Genomic DNA, 21,849 nt, shown 5'->3' on the forward strand with positions numbered 1-21,849 from the left:
AAGAAAAACATGTAATACAATAAAAGTAGGCATTTCACAAGATAATAATGTATTATTATTATTATTATCATTATTATTAGTGTGGTTACCCACTGGTGAAACCAGACTATTGTTATTGTGACACTTTTTTATTCCTCCGGAGTAATCGAATAATCAAACATCCGCTTCTAATTTCCGCTGCGATTGGCAGAGCTTTGCATAAAGTTTGTAGTAGATAATTGGCTGTTGTTGGTTACGTAACCAATCTATGTTTTACAATCGTTTATAAAGACATGAATTCCCTTGAAGGGCAGAAGACCAAACTATTCAAGCGTTACAGAAATTTTCAAATTAGGGAGGGGCCTATGTAAGCGACTGCGGCAACCACACTTTTCTAGTTATTATTATTATTATTCCCCCACTACAACAACTACTATTATTCAGTACAGGAAACCAAAGTTTTAGACTGTAGCCACCAGTGGCTGATGGAATCCAACAGTTCCCAAGCATTTGCACTACTGTAGCCTACAGACCAAATAGGGTAAAACAGAACTGCAACTGGTACATCTGAAATGTTGGTAACCAACCAACAGTAACCTGTAAAAGTGGTTGGTAATCAAACAACAACATATAAATCAGCCCCAATATCTACCCCCCCCCCCCCACCCCACCCCCCCCACACACACACACACACACACACACAACGTTGTTCATTAGTTTTCACTAGACAGTGAGTACAAACTTAGCTATTTGTCACCATCTAGTGCTTACAGGGGCAAACTGAAAGAACTGTTGGGCAAAACTATAGGCTATCAGCCAGACAAGATAAAAACCAATTAAACCACTGTTTTCCATGGTTTAATAGAAAATGATGTCATTGAAGTTATTTAAACATTTTGAACAACACACATAACATTTAATGTATCCACAGTAGCTGCGCAAATCCATCTTTAAACAGTAGGGGGTCTCGGAAGTGCCAGCAATCATCTCTAAAGCATTGGTTATCAAAGTGGGGCCCAGGGACCCCTAGGGGTCCTCGAGGGAGTTCCAGGGAGTCCCCAGCTTACTGATAGATATAGGAACCAAATGGCCCCTTATCATATGGGTCTGTAACTCAGAGTGTACAAATGGAACCAAATGGACCCGTCCAATTGGTTCCATTTGTACACTTTCAGGGTTAAATTAACATTGGAATATATTTTTCAAATGGCGGTCCACATGTGATTGATTGCTTGATTGAAATGTTTATTTCACAGTATGCAGAATGGGTATATTAAACAATTGAAACCAAAGCACAAGTCAATACAAAAACTGTTACTGTGGACAACACCACAAAGCATTACAAGTTCAATACAATACACATCTACCGTATAAAGAATGTTAAAACAAATCACACCTGTGTGAAGTGAGGGGCACTCTTATCATCATATACTGTATCATCATGTCCAGCTTTTAATGTTTGTGTTGATGAGGATGTAAAAATGGCCATGCATTATCAATGCATTTAATGGTTTGAGTTAGGACAAAGTTTGTGTTTACACACACACACACTAAAAGCAGGACATAGGAGGGCCGCTCAAAAAAGGGGGAAATCTGTCAATTTGGGGTCCTTCCTTGGCATGAAAACGTTTGAGAAGCACTGCTCTAAAGCGTGTGAAATGGATTGATTTATTCAAATATTGCTCATCTGAGTAACTTTGCACTCCCAGCAACAGCTTCTGGGTGCACTGGTCTGATCCTTAAAAGATGCCCAGAGTCAGACATTCATATTTTGATCAATGAAACGTTCCTACTGGAATTGAAATGTTCGCTTGTTGTATTTCATTGTAAATTGTAATTATCGGCGAATTTGGCTGAATGGCGGTACATAACCTCACCTCACCTCACCAGTCCTAAAGACGGTACACGCCAGTCGAGTCGACCGTCGTACGATTAAGTATAAACCAGGCATTGGCCAAACACACAACTACTACCTAGCAACCTAGCTAATGGATTACAAAGCCTCCCCAAAGTAAAAGCTAACTGTTTAAAATGGCGCATATGTTACATTTGCAACGCGGTGTTTATATGCCGTCCCATGCTGCCGTTGTTAATAACAATATGTGCACATTTTGACCGTTAAAAGTACAGCTGTTGTTGCACAGAGTTCAGGCATGTTGCTGCTTGTTGTTGGCTAATAAGCTAGCAACATGTTTCTGTCACTCTGTGAATGACAGAAAAGCACAGCCAATGGCATTGGGATATTGTCCTCGTTGTCCAATCAGAGCATCTCGGAGGCGGGGTTTGGGGGCTGGAAAACGACGGCAGCACAGAGGCCCTAAAAGAAGATTAGCATCGACCTTCGAGTCGCCATTACTATGCGATAAACGGTGGCGTTAAAACTCTTCAATTGACCCTCGGCGAGTGTTTAACTTCAACACAAGGTTTAAGTTGATGATATAATGTTAATTCAAATTGTCTTACCGTGTTATTTTACCCGTATTGTCAAGGTCCGCGCTTTTTGCTGCTGGTCACTAATGGCGTCCCGTAGCATTGCACTGTGACGTCATCAGAGGGCGGCCCAAGCTGTTATGTTAATCACCTGATTGGCAATGTAAACGTATGTTTTCTCATGCCAATAAAGCCCTTTGAATTGAATTGAATTGAAATTGAATTGATTGAACTAACCATTTGCATTATATTTGTGTGATAAAATGATTTTGATTTATATCGAGTCTATCGATTCTTTTCATTACATATGGACAGCTTTACATTAAAAGTCCATGCTCAATAAAACCACATACGTTTAGAATTAGGGTCCAGGGTCCACAAAAACAGTAAAGCAATTATCATTATATTTTTTTAAAAGCCTTATTTTCTTTAATATTTCGGTTACTTGTTATATGATACCCCTATGTATATCGTTTCCCCTGTAGGCCTATTGTTGATTTGTATATTTTATTATATTATAGTTTAAAGATGTTTGTTGCGAATTTACATAATTTGTAAAGGGGGGGGGGGTAATCATCTCTTGTGTTTTATGTGTAGATGGAGGAGCAAGTTTGGTAGACGCACATGCGTGTGCAAGACAAAAAAAAAGTAACATAGAAGATTATTATTGACAGTCTAGAAACACCTCTGGTGATGCTGGAAAAGCTCTGCTGTATTTATAATACAAAGTATCAACTGGTATAATTCACATGAAATGTTGTTGGACATTTATAACATGCTTTGGTGTTCTAATTAATGATTAGAATTAAACTATTTGCACCAGAAAACATAATTAGGCCTACTATGTATATCTGTCAGGCTATATTTAATTCTGAATTTCTGTTGTCTATTACACACATCAGGTAAATAGGCTACTGGCTGGGGCTGCAGTTTATGGACCTACATGTCTGCTGTCTGGTCATTCAGGGGTCCTTGAGCTACATTCTAAAAATACAGATTTGCTAGTGAAGGTGACTGAAGAGGAGGAAGGCCTACTTTTTGGGATTAACTAGCTGGTTTTGGACAACAAAAAGTTGTTTCTTTCCCTGACTAGAATAGGGTTATCTTTTTTCCCCTCTTTTTTTGAGGGGCGCTATAGCAATGCATGGCTTTTGAAGATGATATGCCAGCCTGAGCCAAGTTTATGGACATTGAGGAATGAGGATATATAACAATGTTTGTTTAGAACACTTAGGACGTAAAATGTTTCCCAGCCAAGGCTATGGACTTTAACGTTTGTTTAGGGCACTAAAAGATGGCGTATGACTTCATGTGGCCTATATAAATAAAGTGGGCGCCCCTCACTTCACACGGGTGTGTGTGTTTTTTTTAATCCTTTTAATCCATATGAAACAGACACAATGATACTTATATATAATTTACTCTCAAATGGCCACCCAGTGATTAATCACCACTTCTATGTGACACACAGTGTTGGCGTTGCCACAGCCTGAAGATGGATGAATGCATAGGCTTTAATTGATACAGTAGTCTGGCAGGTCAGGAGGTGATAAATGAGACCCCTGCAATGAGTACACTGTTTACTTTCACAGTCATTTTGTTTAATTCATCACAGTCAAAATTATGTGACATGGATGGTTGGAAACGCAGCCCCCATCTCCCATTTTTCATTAGGATTCATTATTCATTTTTGCTCACCAGCTGCCTTTAACTAAAATAAGAGAGGCTGGCTTTGGTGGACAATGACTGAAGGTGTGACTTCGGTACTTTGCCTGTTCTGCGCCGATTCTGTATAATATTTCTACCTCCTTTCTTTGATTTCCTATCTATTTGTTCCTTATTCCTGCATGCCACATTCATTTCACAGCACAGGCCCACAAATGTTCAAAGTAATGGTGATATAAAACAAACGGTGACAAAACAAACTCTCTTTATTGTTAATGGCATTTAATGTTTGTGTTAGGGACAAGATAACGTAAGATTTCTCTTCATTGTCAATGGCATTTTAAAAACAAACATTGAACTAAAAACAAACATTAACCTGTATAGCCTATAAGAGGGGCTAGCGCCCCTCAAAAATCTAACCCTGGGCTGTAACAAGGAAATTCGGTTTTTGTTAGAAAAAGTGTCTGTCATTTGTTATACAAAATTCCCAAGTTCAGTTAGCCTGGACGCCGGTCTTCAATACCACATTACTTAACATCTGTGTGTGCTAATTTAGTTGAGAGAGCTCATAAATGTAAGCCGCAAACAGCTTGGTCCCCTCAATGAAGTTGTACCTGCAAATTTCAGATAATGACAAAAATAGCAAGGGGAGAAGTATTTTGATTGAATATTCACTCTGTTTGAATTGACTTGACTAACCACTGTATCATGGACTTCTCACCTGCTGATCTTCTCATTCTGAGAGTGCTCTCCGTCATCGTGGGCACCGATTGGCAGCATCATCACACTTTTACCCGTCACCTCTTGAAAGTCCTGGGCTATGGGAATGGTTGACCCCTCACGGATCAACTCAGGGTCCACTCCAAACACTGGCACACGGAAAGGATGCATTTCTTACTTAAGTAAGTTACAGTACTTCAAATAGAAGTTCACTCAAAAAGATGCAACATGGAATGGCTGTGAGACATTTTACAGGAAACAAATTAAAAACAACAACAGCAGAATTTAGACAACATCAGCAATAAGCACCTTCAGCAGTTTAAATACAGGTGCAAATGCACAAACACAGACAGGGTATCACTAGACTTAGTTACCGATGCAGTGCCACTCGAGCTGTCTGCCTCAACTAGCTTCTCTTCATGAATTTTTAACATGGGGGGGGGGGTCCATTACCAGATGAAGTACAAAATGAAACATATACCACTTTTAACTGCTTTCTTCCCTGCTGTGTACTGTGGGTCCTTGACGTCCCCCAACCAAGGTTTGGCTTTCACAGTGGCAGTCACTTTGAGCCTGTTGGGGCTTCTTAGTCTATCAAAGACCAGTTGGAGATGCTCTTGCACCTGTTGGAGGAGAACATCTATATAAGGTGGACAATTGGTCTGTCTGTCTGTCTGAGTTTTTTTGTTTATCAGCCATTGCAGAATTGGTAATAGGCCTAGTAAAATAAAAAATAAATTGGGCAGAAACTTTGCATAGCGGATGACTGACTCGTAGTACTGTACTGACATCATACATAATACTGTAGATGAGTCATGCCAGATTGAGTGCTGAACACACCTGTATGATGGAAGTTCAAGGCCAGGTCAAACTACAAACATATTGCTTTTTGCTTAATTGACCCCATGCAACACCAGGCACACATTTGACATGTCGCTGCCCTATTAGTTAATGATCATCATTGGTTAGGTTACATTAGGTTAAGTTAAGTAGATGCAATGGTGCCAATACCTGTCTCTCAACTTCAGGTGGATCCATATTGGGCACTAAACGTATTGAGAACTTCCCAATGACACGTCTAGGAATAACGGTTTTGCTTCCTGGCTCTGAGAATGCTCCCTGAATTCCGTGCATAGACAAGGAGGGGTAGCGCCATCGAGCCATCAAGACTTCTTCCTGAATCGCAAAAGGATGCTCTAGTCAATATTCTGCAAAATTCCAATTCAAACCCATTTTAAATATTACATATTGAAACTGATCTGATGTCTCTTCGAGGCTGGCTAAATTGCAACATTAGACTGCTGTTGGCAACACTTTACCTTTGTGTCTTGCAGGAAGTGTTTTACACCCACTGAACGTTTCATTTCCTCCAGGTCAAAGCTGATGTGCTCATAGGTGTTCCTCTCATCACCAGTAAGGGGCGCCACATTATCACTTATGCCAGGAATGAGGATCTTACCTGTATGGTCTGACAGACTACCTATTGGCGTGTATGTAGAAGAGGATAGCAGCAACATTACAAAACTAAACATTTGATATGTTTCAATTTGATAAAACTGATACCTTGTGGTATTATGGAAGGATAATAAATAAACTCTCTCTCTCTCTCTCACCCAGTAACGCTATTAGATCAAACATAGGTTCATGGACTGAACCCCCATATACCCCAGAATGAAGATCTTGCTTGGGCCCATCAACCTTGAAATACACAAATGTAGGTTAATAGCAGTGGTGGAAAAAGTACTCAAATGTTTTACTTAAGTAAATTCTGCAATGTAGATGTACTCCGTTACAAGTAGAAGTATTTAAATTGTATTGTACTCAAGTAAAAATACAAAAGTATCAGTATCAAAATGTACTTAAAGTACTAAAAGTAAAAGTGCTGATATTGCAGAATGTCCCATACTGTATGTTTTGTAATCAAAATTAAAATAGTAACTGAAGTTTTCAAATAATTGTAGTGGAGTAAAAGTACAAATTTTGCCTCTGAGATGTAGTGGAGTAGAAGTAAAAGTATTGGAAATTGGAAATACTCAAGTAAAGTACAAATACCTCAAAATTGTACTTAAGTACAGTACTTGAGTGAATGCACTTAGTTACTTTACACCACTGGTTAATAGGCGCACTTGTTTGAACAACCTTTCTTATTTGTATGGCTGACTAGTGCAAAGGTTTGGGCACCAAAATACATTCATTAAACAGTATCTGAATTCACAATATGTTATTTCTTTCTGACATTCATACAACTCCACTTAATTCACACCATTTCGCTTCACCTCCACAAAGAAATAGCAGCTACCCCTGGTTCCATAGGTCAGAGCGGGATTTCTGGTCGCCCAAACATTGTCGGAGATGACAATGTAGTCCACGTCTGCAAAGAAGCTATCGTTCCTCTTCTTGGTCAAGTCCAACAGACCGAGTGATCCCACTTCTTCTGTCCCTTCTATAATGAATTTCAGATTCATAGGTATTTCCTGAAAAAGATGGAGCAGTATATGCCTTTGTATTTGTACATAACCAGTTTAGTACCACAGTCTGTGGTATGATGTTACCTTTTTACCATGTGCTCTTTTGGTTTAGTAAAAATGATTTCTGGATACAAAAAAATAATAATGCATGTTTAAGTAACATAATAATTTCTGTCTGTCAAAATAATAACGTGTAATGTGTAACCTTCTCTGTCGCTTTATATGATTCAACAGCATGAAGCCAGGCAAGCACAGGCCCTTTATTATCAGTAGCACCTCGCCCATACAAGTTACCTAAAAGAGGGGAACTCTCGTGACATAATTATTGTGAAATAACAAATTATTTATGATGAAGTCATATTATTTAATTCACCGCAAATTGAGCTGATGTGACATGGGGAACCCACCATTGATTTCAGTCAGGTTATAGGGATCAGTGACCCAGCCATCCTCCTTCCTGGCTGGTTGAACATCCACATGTCCATATATGCAGAGTGTGGCTTTCTTTGGGTCCCTGGCGAATTCAGACAACAACACAGGTGGCTGAGGAATGGTCTCTCCACAGGGCAACTTAGAGATTTAGAGAGTGTTTATATAGCATGTTTATTTTCTGAGTGCACAGCACACGTAAAGAAAATGATTCTTATTTTGCAATGTGTGTGTGTGGCCGGTAATAACTACTTCAATACCTGTAGTGTGCCGACATCTGCAAACTCCACGCTAGCTCCTAGTTCTCGAAGCAGGTCCGCTGTCATGTTCAACATCTTGTCAATTTCTCCCCATTTGGCTGGACTGGATGAATCACTTTCAACAGCCACCCACTCCCTCAGCCTCTGACACATCAAACAGCACAATGGACATTAATCAATATATCACCAACACTATTATCATTCATCTTCCATTGCAATCCCCAATATTAAGCATGTTTTGGTGAGTGGTTGAACATAGCAAGTTTTTGCTATGTCGAAAGTTCAAGGCCAGTCGAAAAGGGATAGCAACAAAAAAGTCCTTGCGGTCTTATATCCATTTAGGCCCTATGCATATGTACTGTATGCAATCAATTCAACATAATCCTATATCATCCAAATTCAATATCATCAGTTACTCTGTGAGTTTGTGTTCAGTCCTTATTTGTGTTCTTCTAAATCAAACATGAAACAGGAATGCTCAGCTCTTACCTGAATGAACTGGTTCTGTTGTTCAGTGACATGTTGGAACAAAGGCTCCAACATCGTTGGATATGTCACAGAGGTGGAGGAGAAGGAATCCGAGCCTGTGGTATGTAGTATTAGGAATACAGGAACAATGAACCATGCCTGAAAATAAGGTAATTACAATGAGACATGAACTATGGTCTCAAGTAAATATGCACTGTAGCTCTATAGTATACTGTATGAAATAAACTGGACAAAATTTAGCAAACATTGTCGACCTACCCGGGGTTGAATATCCTAGTGGTATAATGGGATCAAAGATCCTTTTTTATTATGCAACAACATAGAGTTGTGTTAGTTAAGATTGATATCCAGATAATGGATTACTTAATGTTTTTTTAAGTTAATATTTTCACTGAGCCTTACTTAACATCTACTAACTTTACTTTACTTCACTTCCAATGCTTGGATATACCTTCTGCCAGAAGGCAACGGAGTGAACAGTCCCCACCCACACCAGGGACTGTTCACTCTGTAGCCTGGATACCTTCTGCCAGAAGGCAACAGAGTGAACAGTCCCCACCCACCCACCAGGGACTGTTCACTCTGTAGCCTTCTGGCAGAAGGTATCGACTATCATTGGAAGTAAAACAGCAAGATTCTCCAAGAGCTTTTCCCCCCAAACCATTAGACGTTTTCAACAAGTGCAATATCCCCTAACCTTTTCCCCCCATATGCTGCTATAAGGACTCCTGTTGTGCAATACCTGTCTCTCTATGAACTAATGGTGCTTTTTAATTTATTTGTTTTTAAAAGTGGATTTTAGATTTTAATAGTATTTTAGTTCTCTTTTAACTAGCATACTAAAAGCCAGTGAAACGGCATTTCGTTCTCTTATGCATTTTATGTAGGCCTATCTGCTGAATGACAATAAAGTTATCTATCTATCTATCTGATGTGATTATCCAATGCATTAGTGAAAACAGGGGTATTTTGAAAGTTGAAACATTGGTGGAAAACATTCTCTAGAATATCCAAAAGTTGTGCTCGTAGGCATTAAAAACAGTAAAACCCTACACAATAAACCATGCACAATCATCAAGGACTCACCTTACACTGAGCTGGACGTATGACGACGATACACAAAAGAAAGAAGAATGACTCACCGATGTTTGCAAATGCCATGCACGGTCCTGTGAACGATGTTGCAAGGGAGGGTTCCTTTGTGTAGCCACCATGTTTCTTTCTGTTGATCTGCTGTCTCTCTCTTTCTGGGGACTGGTTCAGATGACTTGCATTCACACTGAGCTCATAATGATCTCCACATGGCTACATATCCTGGCCTAGTTTTAGTAACTCCCCCAAACGAATACTGAACATCAGATATGGGACTTCAGAACTTCAACTGTCAGAACTTCAGCATCATGTCTAGCTTTGGTCCATATCCTTCAAGTCCTTAAGGCTATGGGCCTTGTTGCCTGACTCAGACGACACATATAGCTGCATAAGCATATTGATAAGCATGTCTACTACTGTATCAGACTGTACATACAATATGATATGAGATGCAAGCGTGTTCCTGCTCATTCTGTTCTTATCATGGTTCCCATAATCTACCAGGGACGTCATAGGTCTGTCGTACTGTATATTTTACTGTGTGTGTGTGTGTGTGTGTGTGTGTGTGTGTGTGTGTGTGTGTGTGTGTGTGTGTGTGTGTGTGTGTGTGTGTGTGTGTATGCATGGTAACATATCACTGTTTTGTTGGCATGTGTTCTCCATGCCTGCGACTCACAATGGATTTTCACCCACCACCAAAAGGGATTATGAGACTTCTAGATGCCTTAAAATCATTACAGGCATACATAATGTCATGAGATACAAGACAAGAAATGTTACTCTAGGCCTATCAATTGCACTGAAAATACTGAACTAATTTTGTGTCACATTTTATGTGTGATTAGCATCCCTTCTTGAATAGGCACAATGAGGTTTTTTTCTTCTGTATGCTATGGATGGATATTAAATTATATAAGAAAAGTCTGTTGTGTCGGCTAATTGCCACTAGATGTCTCCAAAATCCATATTATGTTATTTGAGTCCAGCATGCGATTGCTTTGGTCTATTATTCAGTCGCTGCTTTTATGAATGGAGAGCACATCACGTCGTTAAAGGTTAAGACCAATTTTAAACCGTCTCTGTGTTTTTTATCTATACATGAGACAAGCTCTATAATGCAGTAACAAAGCCTGCTTTCTGCTTAGCATGACCAGCGATGTTAGAGACGTTTTGTCGAGCTATAGTTAGCCAATGTTGTTGATGTCAACGTTAGCTCTTAGCCCGTTATGATCTGTTATGAAATAACTTCGCTAGATAATTGATGATCGATCATTCCGAAAATAAATTAAAGTGCGTATTAATCTAAAACAAACATTTTAGCTTTGCACAGACATAGCCACATTAGGAGGACAGGGTTGTAACAGCTAAATTTAACCTACATAATCAGCTATATAACTGGGTTGGCAGCCAACCAAACTCCAAACATGTTTGTTTACAGTTGCTGTTGCTGGACAGTATAATGTGCTGTCACATTAGGCTGTTGAGCTTATAAAGAGTGGAAAACGTGAAACAACAAAAATACACCTTGACAAAACTGTAATACCGATGTTCTCTTGATGTGTGAAGTTAATCTCAACAAACACTGCCTTGTTTTCCCATTGCACAACAGTGTTGCATGCTGTGACTGTCATGACTCTGACGTGGGTGTGCATCTGCTGATCCTTCACAACAGACATGTCTGTGACCTTCCTCTTGCGCACTACTGTGAGGTAAAGACCTTCATTTGTTTACACACTCAGCCAGCATATTATATTATGCACACTAGTGTTGCCAGGTTTTGCTAAAGAAATAAGCAGCCAGGTCTATGAAAACATAGCCTCAGAGACCACAGACGTTTAATGAAAACATGCCCAAAAGAAGTGACTATAGGCCACATGAGCACATTTTAACAATGCAAAAGTGGTAGTTCCTATGGGGGTCCCATAGCTGGCACAACATATTTTTAGATGGGAACGGTGGACAATATTAATTATGTGGTCCTTGACATGAAACACGCAGCAAAGGTCATTGGGAACGGGATTCGAACCCACGATACGCTGTCAGGCTATATAAGAGTCCGGATGTCTACGCCAGCCGCCTGGGCCAAGCAACTAACTACACTTTTGAAACAAGCCCCCGAAACACGCAACCCACAACTACAGTAGGCCTATTTACAAGCGACTATACAGAAATATAAAACATAATCATGTTTGTTTATCATAATAAACCAACGTGATTATGTTTATACAATGAATGTGACTATGAGAACACAGTTCTCAAAGTTTTTAATTTCAAGGATGACCCCCATAACTCTTTCAGTTACCTGTAGGCCTGCAAAGCGCCTCTAACCTATGGCAGGCCAGTCTGGTGCATCTCAGAGGCAGGACAGCTTACAGGAGGAAACAAGGCACTGGAGCAACTCAGACAGTTTAAGCCCTTATTTTATTATCAGGGTGCAAGTAAAAAAGGGACATAGCCTGACGAATTATAACTAATTTATAACTTTCATCCCTTTTCAGATTTAAGAGCAAACATGTTGCCACGCATTTTGTCCAGCAGAGAGCTCTGTCAGGGGCAGACGCCATTAATGCACTTAGACCATTTTACTTTGCAGTCCATCCTGACTTCTTTGGACAGTATCCAAGGGAAAGGGTAAGTGATCAAATATTATTTATTGGTTGTAAAGTCAAGAGTACCATCAATGAACTGCATATTAATCAAATACATCAAATAGGTCTACCTTATACCATGGTTTGCAGGAAGTGAATGAAAATTCACTCAAGAGGCTAAATGGCTACTTGGAAACCCTTCAGAAACCAGGGGCACGCTCCGTTCAACCAACTAAATTCACCTTCTATGTTAGGGAAACGAGAGACCACACTGACATCCAGCAAGACCCCGTCCCCTCTGGTATGCCTTGTTTACTCATTACGAAGAATCCTCTGCATTCTCGTCTGACATTTAACATTGTCTGTTTTATGTAGTCAAGTGCAAGGATATCCTAATTGTCCCCCAGGGTTCCGTTCGGTGAGTTTTACCCTGCACACCAAGGACATGGTGAGCACAGTGAGGAACGTGTTGACGTCCTGCAGTCTCTCCGTCGAGCACATGGAAGAGCTGAAAAGCAGCGCAGAGACGGCGAAGAGGCCCCCAGAGGCTGGGATACCCTTCTACAGGCCCATCAAATGGGACAAGACCTACTACACCTTCACTGGCTACAGAGATCCAGAGCAGGAGCTGGAGCAAGCCAAGAGAGTAGAGCCAACACTCAGGTTAGTGCGTTGGTACGCAGCATGGCCATGCGTCTCTGCAGTGGTTCATGTGATTAATGTTGGGAGGATTTTCTAAAGGCCAGATATTTTGTTTCTAATTGTATTTTTTATTTTATTCCATTTTGTTTAATTTTATTTTAAATTAAGCCTACTTACTAGGGTAGCCTTGTTGTGGCTGCAGCTCTTGTCTTGTCTCGCATGCCTTTCCCAGTGACATCACTTGTCAGCACTACTTTGGCAGTGTTTCAGAGACACAGAAGGATGACATCTCAGTTTTATTGCTGCTAATGGTACTTTAGCCCTACAAGAAATATAGAGATAAATGTGAGGATGGTAAATAATTTATGATAGTATTCAATTAAAGAAATGTCTGTACTTGCCCCTATAGCACATGGCTGAGAAAAAACGAGCCCACGGCTACGAAGAAGCACAGGGCTAGTCTCCCTCGGCGAGAAGAACTGAAGAGACTGAAGAAGGAGCTGGGCCAGAAGTTTGCCTTGGCTGATATCAGGTTAACATTACATTCCATGCAGATCTTTAACATCGCCATTCATATACAGTACTATCTTGAGTAGCAAAGTCACAGCAATATGTCCTGCATTTAAAGACTGACTTTTCCAATGGCTGTTAAACACTGCATTCACAAACAAAAAATAACACCACTGCAATCACTCTGCTCCTGTACTGCAGCTGGCAGCGCAGCTGGGGAGTCACCCACAGGTGCTGTCAGCTCCAGAGTCTTAGCCGGCTGTCTCAACAGAACCCAGAGGCTTTAATCAACCTGCGAGGTACAGCTCCAGTGTTGACTTCGTCTATGACAAAAGAATGTTCGTTGACTACTTTTCACTGATGAAAACTAAATGGAAACTAAATGAAAACTAAGCTATGATGACTAAGACTAAATATATTGACAATTTTTTTAATAAATAAAAGCTAGACTAAAATGTTATGAAGGGACAAGTAGACAAGAGATCCAGTACAAGTCATTTTACACTTTACACTTTTACACTTACATCTACAGGCCGCAGATTGTCACGGTGAGGTGTAGGCATTTCAGTTATCCTTATCCTTTTCGTCAGAAATCGGATCAATCCTCACCTATTCTTGGAGATGATTTGGTAATAAAGGTTGATAATGATTTCAACTGCCATGTTTGTCCTTAACGTTTAGGACACACAATAATATTCACTGACCAGTCTGGGATGAACGCCTCAGGACAGGTCATGCTGGGAACGATGGATGTTCATCATCACTGGGCCAAGGTAATTGCTGACGTCCTCAGATTTTACCTGGCTGTTAAATTCCGCCTGTGTAGCTTTCTGATTGTGATTGTAGGCATGTCGATGTTTGTATTGTCATTAAGCCATTGAGACATGAGATCAGATTCTACAAATGTCTTCTAAATCATGACAGTTTCTATGTCAGTGTGGTTCTCAAGCTTTTTCATGTCAAGGACATACAGAATTATCTGTATTTGGCTGCGGACTCCCATCTGAAAATATGTTGTTCTAGGGACCAGGCCAGAAGCAAATATCTTTTGTTAAAAATAGCAGAGTGCCGTGCTATACGAGCTTGTAGATCTGCTATTTTTCAACAGCTAAAGTTTAAAATAATGGTTAAAGTGGTTAAAAGCTATAAGGCGACACGATGTCTAGATGGGTTAATTTACACAAATAAGTAAATACATTAGATTCTATATCCATGTGCCCTCATCAGATCTTTGAGCGGTTGCCCAGCTACTGCCGCCTGCAGCAGCAGACAGAGTGGCTGAAGGAGAGGATCAGCCTCCTCCTGGGAGGTATCCAGGTCATCCATGGCGAGAGCCTGGGGCCCGTTCAGCCCATCGAGGAGCACTACAGCACCCTCAACACCTTCCACAAGAGGCTGCTACCTCGACGGCTCTTCCTGCACCCCAGGAGCCTGCAGGGACTAGCAATGACCTTAGCAAAGTTAGTTCATTCTATCAGCCCTAAAAATGTATCTCGATATCAGTGTTGATTTTGACAGCAGATTTTGATTTTAGATTAATCATAGTCTTTGGAATAAAACTTAATTTCGTTTTTAGTCACATTTTAGTCATCTGAAATGTTTTAGCTGTGTTAGTCTAGTTTTAGGTCATAAGATTTTAGTCAACTAAATCTACAGTTGATTTTGTCGACTAAAATGTGTTTTGGCAGGCCTCGATGCAAGCTCACAACGCATTGCGCTGCGATGAGTAGATCTGTTATTTTCACAACATGACTTGCAGTTTTCTTGTCCACTAGTCCCTCCCTAACATTTTGGTCTAGTTTGTTGACACATAATGTCAATATATTTAGTCATCATAGCTTAGTTTTTATTCAGCTTTGCTCAGTGAAATGAGGTAGTCGATGACCATTTTTCGTCGACGAAATCAACACTACACATACGGTATGCAGTCCATTATCTTGGAACTAGTGCTTATTCGGGGAGGTTTTCAACAAAGGGGATTTGTGTGTGTGTGTGTGTGTGCATACTAAAACTCAAGGTTTTGTGTTGTGTTTCTTTCAGTGACCGCTCCACCCCCAGTCTTCATGAGATGGGCCAGTTTATTATTCCGACTAACTGTGACCCTCCAGAGCTGCAGACCTTCCTCCAGAGCCATGCGCTTGAAGCCAGGAAACGCATCAAACGCAAACACCAGTGAGTGGCAGAGGCCTTTTATGTCAGGCCTTTTCAATACAGCATGTATTGAAATGTGGATAAAATCTCATTCAACAATAACAAAATATTCTTTAACTAAATCTCATCAAATGGTGGTCCGTGGCTCAAGTGCTGAATAAATAATGGGCCTTGATGTGAAAAAGGTTGAAAAGTACTGGATTAAATGGATTAGTTTGATTAACTGTTGCACTACCCCTATTTGTAATGATCAGGCTGCGATCAGAGGAGGAGGCCGCAGTGAAGGACTGTGTCCAGAGCTTGTCCCTCAGGGACCTTTCAAAGGAGCCCAGCATCACCTCCAGCCAGATGATCCCTTGCTGCAAACGGCTTCTGGAGCAGCGGTCGCCTATCATGCAAGGCTTACACATCTGTGTTTCCCACTTCTACTCGGTCATGCAGGACGGGGACCTGTGCATCCCCTGGGACTGGAAGAGATGAGCTGGAGATAGGAACAGTGCAGGATATCTAATGTACTCTATGGGCTGATTCACACTCAGTCCGTTTGATTCAAACTGTTCCCGAGTACCATCGCCTGGTCCCTCCGCTGGCCATGATTCACATTGGCCATGATTCTTCCGCACCCGAGTACACTTCATTCAACTGTATTCAATGCTTTCACATTGCATTGATCCGTATCGGAGTACTCTTCAATCGGTCCTGACTGAGACTACCTCTGTGCAGACCTGGGAATGGTTGGGTGACCCTCTCCGGGGAACGGTACGCAGCATTCACACTGCCACAACATCTGCCAAGTGGTCCCGAGTGCGCACCCGGGACCATAGTGTGAATCTGCCCTAAATGTCTCAAGCTGGGCTCATCCACTGAACAGCACTTTACCCCCTTTTACTGAAAAGGTCAAAATGAAGGATGGACCGTGCAATGTGCTGTAGGTTTATATGATCAGACTGAATTGAATTGATTTATTTTTTTAGGTCAGCCAGTGTTTTATATAGAATTTATATTTTTGTTATTGTATTGTGTGAATAAAGAAACCTTTTAATCCTTTGTATCAAGTTACATTTCAGCACAAATTCAGTGAAGGTACTGTCCTGTACATAACTGGCCATAACTGTGTAACTTCTTAATCTATTCACCTTCTAGAATGGAATGAAACGGCCAAATAGTTTCACAATCACAAGACGATCCCAAATCACTCAAAAAAATCTAACAAAGATGTATTAAGATAAGATACGTTACATTTTGACACACGAGAGAACCTATGTTGGAACAACTCACTCTTTGTGTGGTTTTCATTTGATATCACAGCATTCAAATGCACCATTTACCATTCTTCAACGTGATTGTGCTGTATTCCTGTCATAGCCACTAGATGGTGACTTGTGAAGGGTAAATGTAACAAGTCCACAATGTGCTTTTCAAGTATTTATATTATTGACATTAAAAGGCAGAATAGAACTCTGCCTAGCAGCAGAGTGGACTGGAAAAAATAAAACACTGTAATTTAGTTCACTGTTCAGACGGACAGATTGTTGCCTACATTGTATTTTTCTGTTACCTCAAAGCCTTACTATGTAACTTTATTTTAAATTGATGAAATGTAATTTTGTCCAAGCTGTATGGTAGAGTATGTTAATACAATATAACTTGTTCAATTGGCGTGCTTGTATTTAGTCTCCCTGCTCTTCTATAGAGGGTATCCACATGCATAAAGTGAATCGAAAATCGAGTTTAACGTTGTTTAATGTCGTTTATAGCAATCAGACTTTTCTGTTCGGATGTATGGGCTGTCAAGGCCAGAAAGTCATTTTTGCCACTCAGTAGGCGTTTTCGCATTACCTCCGGGTATGATGATGTCATGTCACATGCATATCCTCTATTGAGACAATGTCAAAGATCATGTGTCTCACCTAGACACAGAATCTGATGGTCAAGATTAAATGTATCCCCTGAGAAAGCACGCTGGCTCTATTAGATCAATGGTAAAACTTTCAACACTTAAGCAGGAAACCTTAATGGCAGTGGCTCAGATGTATAGTGACCGGATGAGAACTGCAAGGTTCCCAGTTCGAACCCGGGCTCCCCCAGAGTTGTCCAAGTGTCGTTCAGCAAGACTCTGAACCCCTAATTGCTCCCGATGTGCAGGTTAGTGCCTTGCATGGTTTCCTCCGGCACCTGTGTGTGCGAACTCTGTAAAGTGCCTTGGATAAAGGCGCAATATAAATGCACCATTTATTTATTTACCACACGGGGTGGCACCAACCTGGGTGGATGTTACAAATGTAATATGACTATGTATGGTAGTGTAGATAGATATATGTATAGGTGTAAGTTTTCCCTTAAATGTCAATAGCGTTTTAATGTAGGTCACGCCTATGTTACGTCAGCCTTGCATGTTCCAAATCTCAAATGGTACTATTTTCCCTCAGCCCTATAATAGGCTTAGGGATAATAATATAAAATGTGGCTTGGGTGTGATATCAGTGAAGCATGCCGATACTGTCCTAATCCAGAAGTGTGCGCACGCACATGCACGCTGGCTCACACACCTGAACACACACACAGAGAGAGGTGGAGAGAACTGAACTGGTTACATTCACCTAGGCAGTGAAACACTACAGTACTACTAAGGCCCGACAAACCTCATAAGCCGGCACGGCTTATGAGACAATGGCCCTCAGAGGTATAGATTCCTGGAAGCAGGTCTCTGTCTCTGTCCAACAGGGTATCAGAGTGCTGCTGAGCGTTTGTAAGCCTACTACACCCTTAGTTGAAGACAAGTATACAGTAGGCAACCGACTGGCCTTCCAGGTTTGCCAATAGTTTAACCTCTTTAGCCCTATTTTATACTTTGGCTTACTTATATGTTTTTATCTGTCTTTCTTCATAATGTTGTTGTTGGCTCTATAACATTTGTATGTCAAGGAGCCCCAAATATTATTTGGCCACAGACCAGATGTTTAGGAACCTTAGATTTGTGTTTATTTAAAATGCTTCAGAAATATTATTTTCCAACGCAGAAGAGACCAAAAGGACCCCTGGGTATATAGGGTTGTAGTGGTTATAAATAGGTAAATAACTAAGCTAACCTTCAAAATGCAATTACAATGTATTGATTGAATGTTGCTTTCATGATATATGGTGTTCTTTGTAGGGCCTGCTATGGAACATAAAGACCCATTGACCACTGTGCCAAATTCGGTGAGAAAAAAACCACACTCGTGTGAAGTGAGGGGCGCTCTTATCATCATATGATCATACATAATCTCATTCCGACCAATCAGAATTTGCGTCCTCACCTCCGCCAATGTTGTTTGTTAAATTGTTATGCAATGTTTGTGTTTACACAAACACTCAAAAATGTGTTCCGAGAGTCATTCCTGACAGTAGAGGTCACTGAGGCCGGCGGTCTTGCGGGCTATCTGTATGAGGGCACGGAGCTTGAACTGCTTCCGGGACAGGAGACGCACGTGCTTGAGGAAAACCTCCAGGTCTATGACGCCCCTGCGGAGCGCCTCTCCCAGGTAGAAGACCGTGTCCTCGATGGCGTTCTCCTCCGCGAACAGATTCAGGATCTGTTTGTACAGCGGCGTCGTGGGCACGATCACGTCGTCGATGTCACTGCACTCCGACAGGTTCTCCATCTTTTCCAGCGCCGTGCTCAGTTCCTCGTCCTTTCTCCTCAGCAGCTCAATGTTCCCTTCTGCAGCGGCCACTTCCTGCTCCATTCGTGAGTACATCTCCTCATGTTTCTGGTGACTCCTCTTCAAGGCCTCCTCCGTCTGCTTCAGGGAGTCCAGCTCAGACTGAGCTCTACCCAGCTCCTCCTTCATCCTCCAACGGAGCTTGTTGCTCACGGCAGAGATCAGAGATGTGCGGATGGTGTCCTCGCAAATTGTGCCGTCTCTGCTGCTGAAGCCCACCGTGGAGACGGGGATTTGAGGAGGGTAGTGCACAGGGCCAGCTGTGGCTGGATATGAGTTCATCCCAGGGTATTGGTACCCTCCGGGGTAACTTCCAGGGTTGGGGTTTGGTCCATAAGATGCAACTGCAGGTATCCCAGGCATGTACGCGGCGGGAGTGTGGGGTCGTGGGGCCTGAGTTGTGGGCAGAGAGTACACAGGAGATTCCTCCCCAAACACCACAATCACCACCTGGATCAGACCATACAGATCTGACGCTGGGTGTTTCCACTCGTGTAGATATGGCAGAAAGATTTTGCCATTGGCATCGACGTGCTTGCCTTGTCTGATCTCCATGGTACTTGTAGGCTTGACAAAGCATATAGGAGCCGTGTGTGGGTATGTGTCTAGTAGCCACAGACACACTGGGATGTTGTACACTTGACTTTTGTAGCTGACTGGGACTGTTCCTCTTAAACTCATCAAGTCTCTTGTGGAACCATCATTGAAGACATAGGCATCCATAACAGGCTTCAGGTCCTTGTACCGGGAGATTAGATTCAATATCTCACGGACAGTCAAGTCTTTGTTTTTGCACTGCTTCAGCATCTTCTTCAGGGCACCTTCATTGACAACTGTCGTTGATGCCATCCACCATAAAGGATGAAAACAAACTAATTAAAAGGAGTAAAACATTATAGTCAACGGACAAAACAACCTGTCACTATATATCTACACTCCCACAGTGACATATACCTCACTGGAGCGTCATGAATGCCATATATGGGGGAAGATCTAAATGAACCTTGCATCACCAGCAGGGGCTTTCCGTATTAGGTGTAGATTCTATTTACAGATGAATGCTCACATCGGTACATCTGAACAAAATAAATCACGCTCCTGTGAAGTGAGGGGCGCCCATACCACTGTGGCTGCCACATGACGTCACTGCTTAAAGGACCACTTCACCACTTTTCATAATAGGTCCTCACTAATAATCATGATAAAATGGCACCATTTCTTTCTACTCAGTCTGTGTCTCATAGGAGGGCTGTGGGCAGTTCAGAAACCCGTCCACCAGTGACTTCATCGAAGGGGAATCCAAATTAATAGAAACTGCAGGCTTTCTAGTCCTTAAAAGTTGCAATGCGAAAATGGAAGCCATCATTCTCACGATAATAAAAATCTAAACACTTTTGTAACGCTGATGATGTCACTGGTTTATTTTTTTTTAATATTTTTTATCCCACGATTTTGTAACCAATTTTTCACCCCTGTGTCAATTATCTAATGTGATCCTGGGCTCTACACACCCTCCGCCAACCTGGGGAGAGCAACAGGCTTGAACTCATGCTTCCTTCATGCGTGAGTGTCCAAGTTGCTCCTTTACACCTGACAGGGGGGAGTTTCCCTGGTTGGACGTAGCGCATGGAAGGAACACGTTATTCCAACCAGTTCCTTTCCCCTCCATCAGGCGCCCCGGCTGGCCAGGGGGAGGCAGTTTAGAGACCAGGATTACTGTATGTTTTTTGTGAGGGTACCTACCCTAGGGGAGAACATGCAAACTCTAGAAAGGCCCTTTCACCAACCCCCGCCTCGGGTATGGGCACTGATGACGCGGAGGAGAGGACACGCCGCCAGCGCCCACAGCGTCCCGAGCGGGAATCGAACCCAGGACCTTCTAGCTGTGAGGTGACAGCACTACCCACTGTTCCACCGTGCCCCCTGGTGGATGGGTTTCTGAACTGCCCACAGCCCTCCTATGAGAGACAGACTGAGTAGAAAGAAAATTGTGCCATTTTATCATGATTATTAGTGAGGACTGGTTATATGAAGAAAGATAGGTTTAAAATTGGTGAAGTGGTCCTTTAAAGCAAACATTAAACGTGTTTTCATCAAACATTAAAAGTCCATAGACATGGCTGCCACATGATGTCATTTCTGTAGGCCAGACACAACCACACAAAATCTTCAGTATTGAGTGTCGCATAATGCCTAGGATAGACTCCTGCACTAGTCTCTGGCTGATACGGACGATACCCTTACTTATTTATTGCTTAATGATAATATGTAGACACCTTCCAGTGTTCACTCCTAAATGTAATGTGACCCAATCAAATATTTGGAGTTCATGTCGCTAGGTCGTCCTCAGACCTCATGGTCTGGTGAATAAGAAATCATGAAACGGGGAGGGATCTAGGATGAATATTTAAATCATTCCTATCCACCAATTAATTGTTTATAACTAATCAGTTCACTTCTCTAAATACAGGTTTTCCTTTATGCCTCATTTACCAAGATGCCTCGGCACATAGGATGGCATATTTGTAAGGAGCTTTTCATTAGGCATATAGAACCTCCGTAAAATTATGGACAGAGAATAACTAAACATTAAGAGCAGTCAGAACTCCTACATGCTGAACCTGGTTATTCAGCTCTTTAGACTTTAGAAGTCAAGAATGGAATTAGGTCTAAAATAATTTATATTATTCAGTGTATTTCCCATTAAGATACATCTTGCACA

At 41.5% G+C, this 21,849-nt stretch overlaps 4 protein-coding genes across 7 annotated transcripts in view; 1 reads left to right on the forward strand and 3 right to left on the reverse strand.

Moving 5' to 3' along the window:
• znf407 (zinc finger protein 407) overlaps nt 1-2,505 on the reverse strand; it is a gene marked incomplete at its 3' end in the record, with an annotated part of 189,916 nt that extends 187,411 nt beyond the window's left edge. Inside the window, exon 1 of the mRNA XM_080767344.1 lies at nt 2,443-2,505. The remainder of the gene's footprint in view (nt 1-2,442) is intronic.
• A 1,817-nt stretch (nt 2,506-4,322) lies between these two features.
• LOC308318282 (beta-Ala-His dipeptidase-like) lies at nt 4,323-9,714 on the reverse strand. 2 transcript variants are annotated; one of them, XM_080767779.1, is made up of 12 exons: nt 9,583-9,714; nt 8,441-8,578; nt 7,952-8,095; nt 7,670-7,832; nt 7,468-7,556; nt 7,071-7,268; nt 6,408-6,492; nt 6,114-6,274; nt 5,806-5,970; nt 5,276-5,417; nt 4,796-4,943; nt 4,323-4,688 (listed from the first exon to the last, which is right to left on the reverse strand). In XM_080767779.1, exons 1-12 carry the CDS (start codon nt 9,652-9,654, stop codon nt 4,622-4,624), a joined length of 1,572 nt encoding a protein of 523 aa, XP_080623905.1. In that variant the 5' UTR covers nt 9,655-9,714; the 3' UTR covers nt 4,323-4,621. The 2 variants fall into 2 exon arrangements, with proteins under 2 accessions (XP_080623905.1, XP_080623906.1); XM_080767780.1 differs by lacking the exon at nt 9,583-9,714 and adding an exon at nt 8,699-8,806.
• An 822-nt stretch (nt 9,715-10,536) lies between these two features.
• tcaim (T cell activation inhibitor, mitochondrial) lies at nt 10,537-17,091 on the forward strand. Of its 3 annotated transcripts, none has more exons than XM_080768072.1 (11): nt 10,537-10,587; nt 11,142-11,241; nt 12,031-12,163; nt 12,271-12,421; nt 12,528-12,783; nt 13,172-13,294; nt 13,474-13,571; nt 13,954-14,045; nt 14,500-14,732; nt 15,313-15,444; nt 15,678-17,091. In XM_080768072.1, exons 2-11 carry the CDS (start codon nt 11,207-11,209, stop codon nt 15,901-15,903), a joined length of 1,479 nt encoding a protein of 492 aa, XP_080624198.1. In that variant the 5' UTR covers nt 10,537-10,587; nt 11,142-11,206; the 3' UTR covers nt 15,904-17,091. The 3 variants fall into 3 exon arrangements, with proteins under 3 accessions (XP_080624198.1, XP_080624199.1, XP_080624200.1); XM_080768073.1 differs by having other exon boundaries at nt 10,555-10,587; nt 12,246-12,421; XM_080768074.1 differs by having other exon boundaries at nt 10,555-10,587; nt 12,375-12,421.
• A 1,706-nt stretch (nt 17,092-18,797) lies between these two features.
• Nucleotides 18,798-19,976, reverse strand: LOC308317997 (tumor susceptibility gene 101 protein-like; the record flags this gene model as incomplete). The annotated part of the gene is made up of 1 exon (XM_080767345.1): nt 18,798-19,976. The coding sequence occupies one exon, from the start codon at nt 19,974-19,976 to the stop codon at nt 18,798-18,800; it is 1,179 nt and encodes a 392-aa protein (XP_080623471.1).
• Nucleotides 19,977-21,849: the final 1,873 nt, after the last annotated feature.

This window comes from Protomyctophum bolini (assembly GCF_963924005.1).
Source record: "Protomyctophum bolini genome assembly, chromosome: 7".
NCBI classification, from domain to species: Eukaryota; Metazoa; Chordata; class Actinopteri; order Myctophiformes; family Myctophidae; genus Protomyctophum; species Protomyctophum bolini.

Bases quoted from the DNA above. Each gene is read 5' to 3' on its own strand.
- LOC308318282 (XM_080767779.1), bottom strand. From the start codon at position 9,654: ATGGTGGCTACACAAAGGAACCCTCCCTTGCAACATCGTTCACAGGAC. The intron at 6,275-6,407 runs GTGAGAGAGAGA...ACACGCCAATAG, and splicing joins TGATCTAATAGCGTTACTGG to GTAGTCTGTCAGACCATACA. The intron at 5,971-6,113 runs GTAAAGTGTTGC...TTTGCGATTCAG, and splicing joins ACTTCCTGCAAGACACAAAG to GAAGAAGTCTTGATGGCTCG.
- tcaim (XM_080768072.1), top strand. From the start codon at position 11,207: ATGTCTGTGACCTTCCTCTTGCGCACTACTGTGAG. The intron at 11,242-12,030 runs GTAAAGACCTTC...ATCCCTTTTCAG, and splicing joins CTCTTGCGCACTACTGTGAG to ATTTAAGAGCAAACATGTTG. The intron at 12,422-12,527 runs GTATGCCTTGTT...ATTGTCCCCCAG, and splicing joins GCAAGACCCCGTCCCCTCTG to GGTTCCGTTCGGTGAGTTTT.